The sequence below is a fragment of the Xiphophorus couchianus genome, chromosome 14, assembly GCF_001444195.1.
Source record: "Xiphophorus couchianus chromosome 14, X_couchianus-1.0, whole genome shotgun sequence".
NCBI classification, from domain to species: domain Eukaryota; kingdom Metazoa; phylum Chordata; class Actinopteri; order Cyprinodontiformes; family Poeciliidae; genus Xiphophorus; species Xiphophorus couchianus.
The window spans coordinates 22,214,136-22,229,783 of NC_040241.1; the positions used below are offsets into that span (position 1 = coordinate 22,214,136).

The window sequence follows — 15,648 nt, forward strand, 5'->3', positions numbered from 1 at the left end:
CTCATTTCTGCCTGCTACTATGATTGAAGTCTGAGTTCTCCAGCAATCAGTGCAGAACGATTACCAAGGAAACATGCAGCAGGAGATCTCTCACCTGTGTAACAACACCGGCTGTTTTACCTGGAGGTTGATACTGATGGAGCTGACAGTCTATGAAGCAACACTGACCTGAAACATAAAATATGCTGCTATAATTGGAACTCTATAATGTAATCTCAGTAAATATGTTTTATACTATGTCTGTTTTTATAAACTATCGTATCCGTAATAAAAACAGATAGGTTGCTGAATCTAGCTGATGAGTCGGTCCCGAATGTTTGGGCTGTTAGAGTCGGTTCTTTGAATTGAACCACGGGAACCGGCTCCTAGAGCCGTTCTTCATTATGAGGGCCGGGGCTGCAAACACAGTTCCTACCCAACTCTTCAAACCGCACAGTGATCGATCTGCACAGGTGCTGTGAGGAACAAAAGACAATTTTAACTCTGTTTCTCGTCCAGTAGCATAAACACTGAAATTAAGAAACCACAATCCCTGAATTAGGAGGGAATGTGGGGCAAATGTGATGAAAGATTTGCATTATTACTAAACTTGTATCACTGCTGGATCAAAGAATTATGGAATATTATGTATTTATTCATATTTTAAAGGCATGTACTTTTAGGACTGCCATCTAGTAAAAGCAGCATGAGCTGGCTACTGGTGTCTAAAACTCAGTCACCATGTCTTCTCATCTTCTGAAACAACCAGGAGGGGTATTGTGAAGCACCGCCTCACAGGGCGGGTATCAAAAAGGCTAACATGAGGTGCAAGTTGGGCGGGTTAAAGTAAGAGAAACCAGATACTGCATTCAAAGCATGATGAAGACCAGCAAGCAAAACATTCACAGAGTGGATGTAGTAGAATATCAGAGTTCAGGAGATACAGGATAGAAGATTTGACTGAATCAAGACACTGTTCACAAGTTCAGACTGGGGAACTAACTGGAAAATTGCTGGCTAAGCAGAAAAATAGATTGTATTTACTTAAATTTATACAAACCAATTTTCTCAATTACTGCAACATATAAAAGACAAGTAAAATTACATTGTGTGATTTAAGTATTGCAATCCTAAAATAACTTGAACAATTTTGTTTTTAAATGTGTTTTTTAAAATGCATTTAGTTGTGCATAAACTAAATAGTGTCCATTCATACAGTTTAGGCTCCATGAAAAGGAGAAATTACCTTTTTTTCATTAGTATGATGTAATAGTATGATGTAATATTCTAATCATAAATGCTGTGTTTCCATTAAATGTGGAAAATCCTCATAATTAACAGAAATAAAAGGTTTGGAAACATCCGTGTGTTTGTGTAATTACTTTAATACTGTGTTTCACTCACTGAAATATATGAACCTTTTATTAATGTTGTAAGATATTTAATATAACTTTATGTTGAGAGGAGGCTCAAAGTGGAACATTCAAGCGGGAACTAAAAATCGTTTACAGTTTCTTCAGTGCAGCCAAAGTGAAACACACAGAAAGCTACGGAGCTCACGAGGTAGCATTAGCTCCTCTTAGAAGGTAGTTTGAAAACAGGTTTGGTGTTTTCGGTAAATATTTCCGTGTTTTCAGTGAAAATGTCTTCAGTTCCGCCTCAGAGAGAGTTTATCAACGAGCAGGTAACTCCTGCTGGAGAAACATTCACAGAGTTTAAAGAAATCAACGTTAAGATGGAGGAAGAGATGGAGGATCAGCGCAGACTGATGGATTTTACCCGGATACCGAGGATCATCTTACACCGGATAGGTACGAAACACCTTCATGTTTTACTGATTAATCAGGTTTAAGAAAGACGAAGCTGAAGTTGGTTTCCAATTCAAGCTTCCGATTCGGGAAATGGCTAAAGGGCGATTCCACCTATTTTTTCCTTCCGCACCTTTAATCGACTCTAGTTTAAAAACTACAACACCCAGACTTTTCAAACCTGGACTGGAGTATTCTGCTCTAATAGCAGAATATTTAAACCCAGGGGCGATTCTAGGATCTGACCTTTAGGGGTCCTTAGCCCCCAGCAGTGCTAAGGACCAAGAGAAGTTATTTGTTGGTGCATTTTTCTAAACTTCACTGCTTATTTACATACATTCACATAAGAAATTAAATAGTTTTGTCCAACTAAAACCGTTAACAACTACACACAGGTCTGGAAAAAATGAAGAGACCACTGCACTAAACCCCATTGAAAACCTCCTGGTTATTCCCCCAAATATTGGTTTCTGAACTCTTCCTGAGTTAAAACATTTGTTTTGTTGTTTCTAAATGAATATGAACTAGTTCTCTTTGCTTTATTCAAGGTCTGAAAGCACTGCATTTTTAAATTATTTTGACCTTTTCTCATTTTCTGAAAATAAACACAAAGTTTTTGCTCTGAATTTCAGAGACATGTCAGTAGTTCAACAATCTTCATTTTATTTAAACATGTACCTATACAGTGAACCCTCGTTTTTCTCGGGGGTTGTGTTCCCAAAAGAACCCATGATAGGCGAAATCCGTGAAGCATTTACCTTTATTTTTTACAATTATTATAAAGCATAATTACCGTATTTTCCGCACTATAAGGCGCACCACATTATAAAGCGCACCTTCAATGAACGGCCTATTTTAAAACTTTTTTCATATATAAGTTGCACCGTGTTTAAGGCGCATAGAATAGACGCTACAGTAGAGGCTGGAGTTACGTTATGCATCCATTAGATGGAGCTGCACTAAAGGGAATGTCATCAAAATAGTCAAGTAGACTTAGACTGACTTTATTATCATTTTGCATGCACAGGGTGTATACAGAACGACATTTCGTTGCATACGGCCCAGGACAATGTTTTGAGCTTCCAATGTTGTGAGGTTACTCCAGAATAAAATAAAATACAGTATAAAATATGAATATAAATATGAATATAAAATATAAAGTGCAGGACTGACAGTAAAATGGAAGTTATTTAGCTCTGTACATGTGCAAGGTGTGAAGTGGAGACCAGATTTTGAGTGCAGTCCAGTTAAGAGTTCAGCAGTCTGATGGCAAGTGGGAAAAAGCTGTTTCGGAACCTGGTGGACCTGCACCGGATGCTGCGGAACCTCTTTCCAGAGCCAGAAAAAAATCCTGTTTTTATCCAACAAAATATTAATAGGAAGACTTCCTTGTTTGATTGACATTTAAAGGCTTTTGTTTTGTCTTTTTGTCCAGATCTCCCACAATGTTGTGTGTGTAAAGAGGAGGAGGTTCTCAATGAAACAGAATCACAGAGGAACCAACTCATCTCTCATGGCTCTGCAGAAACTGAGAACCAGAATCAGGAAGGAATCAATTCTGAAGACCCAGGAAAAAAGAGAAAGGAAAAACAAAAACAAAAGGAGAAATATGAGAAAACCAAAGAGCAGAAAGGCAGAACTGACACTTCAAAACAAGAAAAGCACAAGAAAGCTCACGCAGGGCAAAAATTATATTCTTGTAAAATTTGTGATAAAACCTTTTCTCGAAACGATATCTTGCTAAGACACAGAAGAATTCACAAAGATGAGCGGCCTTTTTCTTGTGGGACTTGTGGAAAGAGTTACAGTAAAAGAGGGACTTTAACTCATCATATGAGAAGTCACACAGGTGAGAAGCCTTTCTGCTGTGGATTCTGTGGAAAGAGTTTCTCTCAGAAAGAACAACTAAATGCTCATATGAAAGTACACACAGGTGAGAAGCCTTTCTCTTGTGGGACTTGTGGAAAACGTTTCTCTCAAAAAGGTGGTTTAAATGTTCACATGAGAATTCACACTGGTGAGAAGCGCTTTTCATGTGGGTTGTGTGAAACTCGTTTCTCTCAAAAAGGTGGTTTAAATGTTCACATGAGATTTCACACGGGTGAGAAGCCTTTCTCTTGTGGGACTTGTGGAAAACGTTTCTCTCAAAAAGGTGGTTTAAATGTTCACATGAGATTTCACACGGGTGAGAAGCCTTTCTCTTGTGGGACTTGTGGAAAACGTTTCTCTCAAAAAGGTTATTTAAATGTTCACATGAGAATTCACACAGGTGAGAAGCCCTTCTCATGTGGGACCTGTGGAAAGAGTTACAGTGAAAGAAGGCTTTTAACTCCGCACATGAGAATTCACACAGGTGAGAGGCCTTTCACTTGCGGGATCTGTGGAAAGAGTTACAGTGAAAGAGGGACTTTAACTCATCATATGAGAATTCACACAGGTGAGAAGCCATTCTCTTGTGGGACTTGTGGAAAAAGTTTCTCGCAGAAAGAACAACTAAATGCTCATATGAAAGTACACACAGGCGAGAAGCCTTTCTCTTGTGGGACTTGTGGAAAGAGTTTCTCTCGAAAGGGCACTCTAAATGTTCACATGAGAATTCACACAGGTGAGAAGCCCTTCTCATGTGGGACCTGTGGAAAGAGTTACAGTGAAAGAAGGTTTTTAACTCCGCACATGAGAATTCACACAGGTGAGAGGCCTTTCACTTGCGGGATCTGTGGAAAGAGTTACAGTGAAAGAGGGACTTTAACTCATCATATGAGAATTCACACAGGTGAGAAGCCATTCTCTTGTGGGACTTGTGGAAAATGTTTCTCTCAGAAAGAACAACTAAATGCTCATATGAAAGTACACACAGGTGAGAAGCCTTTCTCTTGTGGGACTTGTGGAAAACGTTTCTCTCAAAAAGGTTATTTAAATGTTCACATGAGAATTCACACAGGTGAGAAGCCCTTCTCATGTGGGACCTGTGGAAAGAGTTACAGTGAAAAAGGGACTTTAACTCGGCACATTAGAATTCACACAGGTGAGAAGCCCTTCTCATGTGGGACCTGTGGAAAGAGTTACAGTGAAAGAAGGTTTTTAACTCCGCACATGAGAATTCACACAGGTGAGAGGCCTTTCACTTGCGGGATCTGTGGAAAGAGTTACAGTGAAAGAGGGACTTTAACTAATCACATGAGAATTCACACAGGTGAGAAGCCATTCTCATGTGGGAGCTGTGGAAAAAGTTACAGTAACAGAAGTAATTTATCTCGTCACATGAAGACTCACTCTGATGAGAATCCATAGGTCCAAAACAGATCCGATCCAATTTGGCATCTAATCTTATGGAAAATCTGGTCAGATGATGTAAACAGCAAGTTGAACATATTAAAGTCAACAGATTCTTGCAGGCTGCTAGTGATTCACTGTGATTGTGTCTTTCACTGTCAGACCAAGATAAACCTGAGGTCTACTTTTGCCTAGCAGCTTGTTTTCCTTAATCCAGTTTTTTGTTTTAATTCTCAGTCGTATTTGTACTTAAGATCCCCATCAGTATCCCATTAGATACTGAAGTTAAAGAGGGGAACACATTCAGACAGGATTCATTTCTGTGCATTTCAGTTTTCATGGAGTTCTGTACCATGTAGAATAATTGAGTTTAGCTTTTATTGGAAGTTTCTGTGTATGACTGGATGTAAAATACTTTAGAAATGAAAGCAGTGAAATGTTCTTGTTTTTCCATCAATAAAACTCTGATGTTTGTTTGAAAAAAATCTCTAAAATAATTTTGATCTGGTCAGATTTTGATTTAGAGCTAACCACAAAGAGGTTTTTATGTTCCCAAATTTTTGTCATTGTTACACTTTGCTATGAGAAGCAAAGTATATTGTTAAAAAGGTTTGTTAAAATATACACTAGTATTTTGAGCAGAATATGCTTTTTAATAACTGTTGATTTGAATAAATATTGATGGATTATTCAGTGATTGTCATCGTCATTAACTGTTGCCATATTTTAAAATGTCAGCTTTAAGTAAATCATCTAAAGATCCTTGCAATAACAGTAAAACATGACTTTTACACAAATACATTTTTTTTCATTTCTTCAATATCAGAATTCAAGACATATTTTTAAAAATGTCACATTCATTACATTTTACCACATTAAAAGTATTTTATATTAATTAGTCTGATTTAATATTCTAATCTCAAATGTAATGTTTTCATTGGTTATTAATTAATTCTGCATTGTCAGAAACTACATCTTTATGGACGTTTCATGCACCTTTCAGTTACTGTATCCAGAGATAACATTGCAGACGATCTACAATACTGTAATGAGACACAAAAACAAGTCAGAAATCTTTTTTGCATTTGAAGGATATTTTTAAAAAACCCATCAAAAATCCATAAATTAATCAACTCGCCCAATGCCTCCTGTTGTTAAGAGCTTTGGATTAATGATCCTTTTCAGTTTTGTTGTCATTCAAATTGTTGATTTTATGGCTTTAATTAAAGTGATCGGGAACCGTGATACGTATTCAAAAAACGTTTGAAGCGTATGAGAGGGCTATTTGTCGCCCGCGATTCATATCTCTACCTCACTCTCAGTAATAACAGTGATGAGACATAGATGGTGTGCGCCGAGCTCTGAAATTTTTCAGAAATACATGGAAGTGAATCTGGGAGAGCGTCAGTTACCCTGCCCCATGATTTCGCTCTGAAGCACCTTGTCAGAAAACCGTAAGCCCTAGAGAAATTTTGAAAACATTTTACCGGAGCAGGCATGCGTATCGATGTCATGACCGAGTTTGACACCAATCGGGCGATATTTGTGGGCGTGACTGCGATTTCAAAATTGTTTTTGGGTCAAAAATCCACTTCATTTCTCACTCTAATGGGGCGGCAGTTGGTTTCAGTTATACTCTGTGTTTCTGCAGTTGGAAATTTTGCTCGTTTTTAGCTTTTTACGTCGCCATCATATCTCCGATTCCCAATAACAGTAATAGCTAAATGCCGGGATTGAGCCGCACGTTTTGATACCACTTAGACTGTTTTACAAGCTAAAACGATCACAACAATTCTCTGCGTTCCTCTATAATATATGTAGCCATTTACTGTTTAACTTCAAAACTGAATCACAAAATACAAAACTATAATATTAGACTCTGTTTCACAAGCTGAAACGATCACACACAAGAAATTAAAATACCTTCTAATATGGTTCTTTTGTAAGATTAAAAATATCTTTTGATAACTGACTCCAAGCTCACATTTTTAAATAATTCTTTTTTTCATTAGTGTCAGTATGATGTATTAATCTAATCATAAATGCTGTGTTTCCATTAAATGTGGAAAATCCTCATAATTAACAGAAATAAAAGGCTTGGAAACATCCGTGTGTTTGTGTAATGACTTTAATACTGTGTTTCACTCACTGAAATATATAAACCTTTTATTAATGTTGTAAGATATTTAATATAACTTTATGTTGAGAGGAGGCTCAAAGTGGAAAATTCAGGTGGAACTAAAAATCGTTTACAGTTTCTTCAGTGCAGCCAAAGTGAAACACACAGAAAGCTACGGAGCTCACGAGGTAGCATTAGCTCCTCTTAGAAAGTAGTTTTGAAACAGGTTTGGTGTTTTCGGTAAATATTTCCGTGTTTTCAGTGAAAATGTCTTCAGTTCCGCCTCAGAGAGAGTTTATCAACGAGCAGGTAACTCCTGCTGGAGAAACATTCACAGAGTTTAAAGAAATCAACGTTAAGATGGAGGAAGAGATGGAGGATCAGCGCAGACTGATGGATTTTACCCGGATACCGAGGATCATCTTACACCGGATAGGTACGAAACACCTTCATGTTTTACTGATTAATCAGGTTTAAGAAAGACGAAGCTGAAGTTGGTTTCCAATTCAAGCTTCCGATTCGGGAAATGGCTAAAGGGCGATTCCACCTATTTTTTCCTTCCGCACCTTTAATCGACTCTAGTTTAAAAACTACAACACCCAGACTCTTCAAACCTGGACTGGAGTATTCTGCTCTAATAGCAGAATATTTAAACCCAGGGGCGATTCTAGGATCTGACCTTTAGGGGTCCTTAGCCCCCAGCAGTGCTAAGAACCAAGAGAAGTTATTTGTTGGTGCATTTTTCTAAACTTCACTGCTTATTTACATACATTCACATAAGAAATTAAATAGTTTTGTCCAACTAAAACCGTTAACAACTACATACAGGTCTGGAAAAAATGAAGAGACCACTGCACTAAACCCCATTGAAAACCTCCTGGTTATTCCACCAAATATTGATTTCTGAACTCTTCCTGAGTTAAAACATTTGTTTTGTTGTTTCTAAATGAATATGAACTAGTTCTCTTTGCATTATTCAAGGTCTGAAAGCACTGCATTTTTAAATTATTTTGACCTTTTCTCATTTTCTGAAAATAAATACAAAGTTTTTGCTTGGAATTTCAGAGACATGTCAGTAGTTCAACAATCTTCATTTTATTTAAACATGTACCTATACAGTGAACCCTCGTTTTTCTCGGGGGTTGTGTTCCCAAAAGAACCCATGATAGGCGAAATCCGTGAAGCATTTACCTTTATTTTTTACAATTATTATAAAGCATAATTACCGTATTTTCCGCACTATAAGGCGCACCACATTATAAGGCGCACCTTCAATGAATGGCCTATTTTAAAACTTTTTTCATATATAAGTTGCACCGTGTTTAAGGCGCATAGAATAGACGCTACAGTAGAGGCTGGAGTTACGTTATGCATCCATTAGATGGAGCTGCGCTAAAGGGAATGTCATCAAAATAGTCAAATAGGTCAGTCAAACTTTATTAATAGATTACTGTTGTGGAAAAAATACTATTTCCAAGCACTGTTCAGGTGAAATCACTCAGTCAGGTTTATTCATATTTTGTGCACAATACAGAGAGCTTGTAGGACAGTCAGTAATGAAGCAGGTCTGGATGAAAAGCTCTGTCAGGCAGAGAAACACATGAGTTTTATACCAAGGATAAAGATTTAACAACAAGAGGTGAGACAGTCTGGTTCTGATGCAGCTGTAGAAAACAACTTCCAACCTTCTACATGTAACCCAAATAGTTCTTTTGGTGAAAGTTCACAATAATTCATATAACATGACTAGCAGATGTGACCTTAATGTAATTTTTCCATCACATTTCCCCCCTTTTGATTCTAAATAAATATGATAATATTTAATATTAATCAACACACATCTCCCTCCTCAGTCATAAGACATAACACAACACTATCCTGGAAGATGTAACAAAAACAACAAAACACATATACACAAGATACGAAAAACCTACCGGCATTCACCTGTTCAACCCTATAACAATACGACTGTGTTTGGTAGGAAAAGTTATCTTGCAGCCCCTCCTTGCCAGGGAGGCGGTCCTCTATATGTTCTGTCCAGGAAAAGTGTGGAGGTATCATACCAATGATTGAAGACATAAAAACCCAGGAAACAATAATAAAGAAAATGAAAATGTAACACAAAAGCTAATTAAGGAGGAGAAAAAAATTAACAATAAAAAAAAACATTTAAAAGGAAAAACAAACAAAAATCAACGTCAAAACAAAAACCCCAAGCTTAATAGAAAACTTATATCTAATCGAATAAATCAATCTAAACCACATCACAACAACAATCCATAATCATGAAATACCTTACTCCAACTAAACTGAAAAAGAGAAAAAAAAACTAAAATGGAAAAAAAAAATTCATTTCCAGATCAAATGAAAAATATAATCAAAATATAAAATGCATATTTAGAACATGCAGAAAGGATAGGCATTTGTTTTTGTGAAACAGACATTTCAGTGAATTGCAAAGCAGTATAGGAAAGCTAGGATACTAGCCTGAAAATATCAATGATTAACACTACTTAAAGACAAAAAACAAACAAAAAAACCCCAAACAAACGTTACACTGAAGGAAATCTTACACCTAATACAGTTTACTGGTGAGACTGGTTAAACATCGCTGTATTTGAAAACTATTTAAACAATCTGCACAAATGATAAATATTAAATACTCACTGGTTAGCTGTAAGGGCCACAGGTTCTTCTCTGCTAGCCCTAAAAAAATAAAAATAGTAAAAGTCTCAATTATGTTTAATTTTAGCTATAATTTAACTTTTATTCTACAAATTAGTTGCTTATTGGTGTCATTGAGGTTTAATTTCCTACTTTAAAAAGTGCCTTAAACGCATCTCATATCGTTCTAAGTATTTAAAATACTTGGAATGATCAACGTTGACCTGGACTGTTTACTATTCATCATATAATATCTAAATTACAGTTTGTGATCCGTGACAGTCTTATCTTATAAAAAATGTCTATATTCCAGCTTTTAGTTTATGTATTCATCTTCAGTGAGTTTAATAGATGAACTCTCACCTTGCCCCATACCTGTCAAGCTGTAGGTTTGAGAATATGGGAAATGTCGCCTGGATTTGGGGGAGAGGAGGCGAACGAAGGAACGTAAGATGGGGGTGGAGGGGAGGAAATGGACCAGGAGACAGACGAAGTCCAGGGGGGGGAGGGCCCATTGCATTAAATAAATGACTTAAATAATTTATATCATTGTCCATTTTCACCTTTCATATTTAATCTTCCAAAGTGTCCAACATTCATGTGAAATATTTTCAATAGGATCATTTTGCCATTATTTTCTGCATGTTAACAACAATCACCCCACTGTTACCAATTCTGCTGCGAATCGCAGGAAAGTAAAGGCTGAGATTTAGTCGTGCTTTTGAAAGTGTGTGTTGTGTGTGTGAGTGGAGCAATGTCTGACAATATCAATGGGTCAAGATTTGAAAGCACTTTAGGGCTTTGCTTTAGCAATTTTATGTCATTCTTTAATGTGATATATATCCTGAAGCTACATAGAGGAAGAAAACTTTTTGTAATATTTGAATGGAAGCCACTAGATTAAGCCACTAAGTTAAGCTATCACCATCTTGTTTGCTCACCTGGAGGTCCATAATATCATATTTTGACTCACATCTAGTTCCATTCTGGTCAGAAGAACCTCATTGGTTGAGTTAATGTTCATTCTTGTAAGATTGCGATTTTAGAATAACCCTCCAAAAATCCTGTTTTTATCCAACAAAATATTAAAATGAAGACTTCCTTGTTTGATTGACATTTAAAGGCTTTTGTTTTGTCTTTTTGTCCAGATCTCCCACAATGTTGTGTGTGTAAAGAGGAGGAGGTTCTCAATGAAACAGAACCACAGAGGAACCAACTCATCTCTCATGGCTCTGCAGAAACTGAGAACCAGAATCAGGAAGGAATCAAGTCTGAAGACCCAGGAAAAAGAGAAAGGAAGAACAGAAACAAAAGGAGAAATATGAGAAAACCAAAGAGCAGGAAGGCAGAACTGACACTTCAAAACAAAAAAAGCACAAGAAAGCTCACACAGGGCAAGAATTATATTCTTGTAAAATTTGTGATGAAACCTTTTCTCAAAACGATATCTTGCTGAGACACATAAGAATTCACAAAGATGAGCGGCCTTTTTCTTGTGGGACTTGTGGAAAGAGTTACAGTAAAAGAGGGACTTTAACTCATCACATGAGAATTCACACAGGTGAGAAGCCTTTCTCCTGTGGGTCGTGTGGAAAACGTTTCTCTCAAAAAGGTAATTTAAATGTTCACATGAGAATTCACACAGGTGAGAAGCCCTTCTCATGTGGGACCTGTGGAAAGAGTTACAGTGAAAGAGGGACTTTAACTCAGCACATGAGAATTCACACAGGTGAGAAGCCTTTCTCTTGTGGGTCTTGTGGAAGAGGTTTCTTCCTAAAAACTAATTTAAATGTTCACATGAGAATTCACACAGGTGAGAAGCCTTTCTCTTGTGGGACCTGTGGAAAGAGTTTCTCTCGAAAGGACGCTCTAAATGTCCACATGATAAATCACACAGATGAGAAGCCTTTCTCTTGTGGGACCTGTGGAAAGAGTTTCTCTCGAAAGGACGCTCTAAATGTCCACATGATAAATCACACAGGTGAGAAGCCTTTCTCTTGTGGGTCTTGTGGAAGACGTTTCTCCCGAAAACCCTATTTAAATGCTCATATGAAAATTCACACAGGTGAGAAGCCCTTCTCATGTGGGAGCTGTGGAAAGAGTTACAGTGAAAGAAGGACTTTAACTCAGCACATGAAAATTCACACAGGTGAGAAGCCTTTCTCATGTGGGAGCTGTGGAAAGAGTTACAGTGAAAGAAGGACTTTAACTCAGCACATGAAAATTCACACAGGTGAGAAGCCTTTCTCATGTGGGAGCTGTGGAAAGAGTTACAGTGAAAGAAGGACTTTAACTCAGCACATGAAAATTCACACAGGTGAGAGGCCTTTCTCTTGTGGGTCGTGTGGAAAACGTTTCTGTCGAAAAGGTAATTTAAATGTTCACATGAGAATTCACACAGGTGAGAAGCCCTTCTCATGTGGGACCTGTGGAAAGAGTTACAGTGAAAGAGAGCCTTTAACTCAGCACATGAGAATTCACACAGGTGAGAAGCCTTTCTCTTGTGGGTCTTGTGGAAGAGGTTTCTTCCTAAAAACTAATTTAAATGTTCACATGAGAATTCACACAGGTGAGAAGCCTTTCTCTTGTGGGACCTGTGGAAAGAGTTTCTCTCGAAAGGACGCTCTAAATGTCCACATGATAAATCACACAGATGAGAAGCCTTTCTCTTGTGGGACCTGTGGAAAGAGTTTCTCTCGAAAGGACGCTCTAAATGTCCACATGATAAATCACACAGGTGAGAAGCCTTTCTCTTGTGGGTCTTGTGGAAGACGTTTCTCCCGAAAACCCTATTTAAATGCTCATATGAAAATTCACACAGGTGAGAAGCCTTTCTCATGTGGGAGCTGTGGAAAGAGTTACAGTGAAAGAAGGACTTTAACTCAGCACATGAAAATTCACACAGGTGAGAAGCCTTTCTCATGTGGGAGCTGTGGAAAGAGTTACAGTGAAAGAAGGACTTCAACTCAGCACATGAAAATTCACACAGTGAGAAGCCTTTCTCATGTGGGAGCTGTGGAAAGAGTTACAGTGAAAGAAGGACTTTAACTCAGCACATGAAAATTCACACAGGTGAGAGACTTTCTCTTGTGGGTCTTGTGGAAAACGTTTCTGTCAAAAAGGTAATTTAAATGTTCACATGAGAATTCACACAGGTGAGAAGCCCTTCTCATGTGGGACCTGTGGAAAGAGTTACAGTGAAAGAGGGCCTTTAACTCGGCACATGAGAATTCACACAGGTGAGAGGCCTTTCTCTTGTGGGTCGTGTGGAAAACGTTTCTGTCAAAAAGGTAATTTAAATGTTCACATGAGAATTCACACAGGCGAGAAGCCCTTCTCATGTGAGACCTGTGGAAAGACTTACATTGAACGAGGGACTTTAACTAATCACCTGAGAATTCACACAAGTGAGAAGCCTTTCTCTTGTGGGAGCTGTGGAAAAAGTTACAGTAACAGAAGTAATTTATCTCGTCACATGAAGACTCACTCTGATGAGAATCCATAGGTCTAAAACAGATCCGATCCAATTTGGCATCTAATCTTATGGAAAATCTGGTCAGATGATGTAAACAGCAAGTTGAACATATTAAAGTCAACAGATTCTTGCAGGCTGCTAGTGATTCACTGTGATTGTGTCTTTCACTGTCTGACCAAGATAAACCTGAGGTCTACGTTTACCTAGCTGCTTGTTTTCCTTAATCCAGTTTTTTGTTTTAATTCTCAGTCGTATTTGTATTTAAGATCCCCATCAGTATCCCATTAGATACTGAAGTTAAAGAGGGGAACACATTCAGACAGGATTCATTTCTGTGCATTTCAGTTTTCATGGAGTTCTGTACCATGTAGAATAATTGAGTTTAGCTTTTATTTGAAGTTTCTGTGTTTGACTGGATGTAAAATACTTTAGAAATGAAAGCAGTGAAATGTTCTTGTTTTTCCATAAATAAAACTCTGATGTTTGTTTGAAAAAAAATCTCTAAAATAATTTTGATCTGGTCAGATTTTGATTTAGAGCTAACCACAGAGAGGTTTTTATGTTCCCAAATGTTTGTCATTGTTACACTTTGCTATGAGAAGCAAAGTATATTATTAAAAAGGTTTGTTAAAATATATACTAGTATTTTGAGCAGAATATGCTTTTTAATAACTGTTGATGTGAATAAATATTGATGGATTATTCAGTGATTGTCATCGTCATTAACTGTTGCCATATTTTAAAATGTCAGCTTTAAGTAAAGCATCTAAAGATCCTTGCAATAATAGTAAAACATGAGTTTTTACACAAATTAAATTTTTTTTCATTTCTTCAATATCAGAATTCAAGACATTTTAAAAAATGTCACATTCATTACATTTTACCACATTAAAAGTATTTTTCATCAATTAGTCTGATTTAATATTCTAATCTCAAATGTAATGTTTTCATTGGTTATTAATTAATTCTGCATTGTCAGAAACTACATCTTTATGGACGTTTCATGCACCTTTCAGTTACTGTATCCAGAGATAACATTGCAGACGATCTACAATACTGTAATGTGACACAAAAACAAGTCAGAAATATCTTTTGCATTTGAAGGATATTTTTTTTAAATCCATCAAAAATCCATAAATTAATCAACTCGCCCAATGCCTTCTGTTGTTAAGAGCTTTGGATTAATGATCCTTTTCAGTTTTGTTGTCATTCAAATTGTTGATTTTATGGCTTTAATTAAAGTGATCGGGAACCGTGATACGTATTCAAAAAACGTTTGAAGCGTACGAGAGGGCTATTTGTCGCCCGCGATTCATATCTCTACCTCACTCTCAGTAATAACAGTGATGAGACATAGATGGTGTGCGCCGAGCTCTGAAATTTTTCAGAAATACATGGAAATGAATCTGGGAGAGCGTCAGTTACCCTGCCGCATGATTTCGCTCTGAAGCACCTTGTCAGAAAACCGTAAGCCCTAGAGAAATTTTGAAAACATTTTACCGGAGCAGGCATGCGTATCGATGTCATGACCGAGTTTGATACCAATCGGGCGATATTTGTGGGCGTCACTGCGTTTTCTAAATTGTTTTGGGGTCAAAAATCCACTTCATTTCTCACTCTAATGGGGCGGCAGTTGGTTTCAGTTATACTCTGTGTTTCTGCAGTTGGAAATTTTGCTCGTTTTTAGCTTTTTACGTCGCCATCGTAACTCCGATTCCCAATAACAGTAATAGCTAAATGCCGGGATTGAGCCGCACGTTTTGATACCACTTAGACTGTTTTACAAGCTAAAACGATCACAACAATTCTCTGCGTTCCTCTATAATATATGTAGCCATTTACTGTTTAACTTCAAAACTGAATCACAAAATACAAAACTATAATATTAGACTCTGTTTCACAAGCTGAAACGATCACACACAAGAAATTAAAATACCTTCTAATATGGTTCTTTTGTAACATTAAAAGTATCTTTTGATAACTGACTCCAAGCTCACATTTTTAAATAATTCTTTTTTTCATTAGTGTCAGTATGATTTAATATTCTAATCATAAATGATGTGTTTCCATTAAATGTGGAAAATCCTCATAATTAACAGAAGTAACAGGCTTGGAAACATCCGTGTGTTTGTGTAATGACTTTAATACTGTGTTTCACTCACTGAAATATATGAACCTTTTATTAATGTTGTAAGATATTTAATATAACTTTATGTTGAGAGGAGGCTCAAAGTGGAAAATTCAAGTGGGAACTAAAAATCGTTTACAGTTTCTTCAGTGCAGCCAAAGTGAAACACACAGGAAGCTACGGAGCTCACGAGGTAGCATTA

At 37.1% G+C, this 15,648-nt stretch overlaps 2 protein-coding genes and 1 pseudogene across 3 annotated transcripts in view; 2 read left to right on the forward strand and 1 right to left on the reverse strand.

Annotated features, from left to right (window-relative positions):
- LOC114156967 (myelin-oligodendrocyte glycoprotein-like) overlaps positions 1–15,648 on the reverse strand; it is a 1,059,483-nt gene that overhangs the window by 254,956 nt on the left and 788,879 nt on the right. The window lies entirely within an intron of this gene.
- On the forward strand, positions 1,484–4,049 carry LOC114156962 (zinc finger protein 239-like; the record flags this gene model as incomplete). Its single annotated transcript, XM_028037609.1, has 3 exons — positions 1,484–1,790; positions 3,223–3,771; positions 3,856–4,049. Coding segments are annotated over exons 1-3 (912 nt in total), but the record flags the coding sequence as incomplete, so codon positions are not given.
- Positions 11,257–13,497, forward strand: LOC114156927 (gastrula zinc finger protein XlCGF26.1-like; annotated as a pseudogene).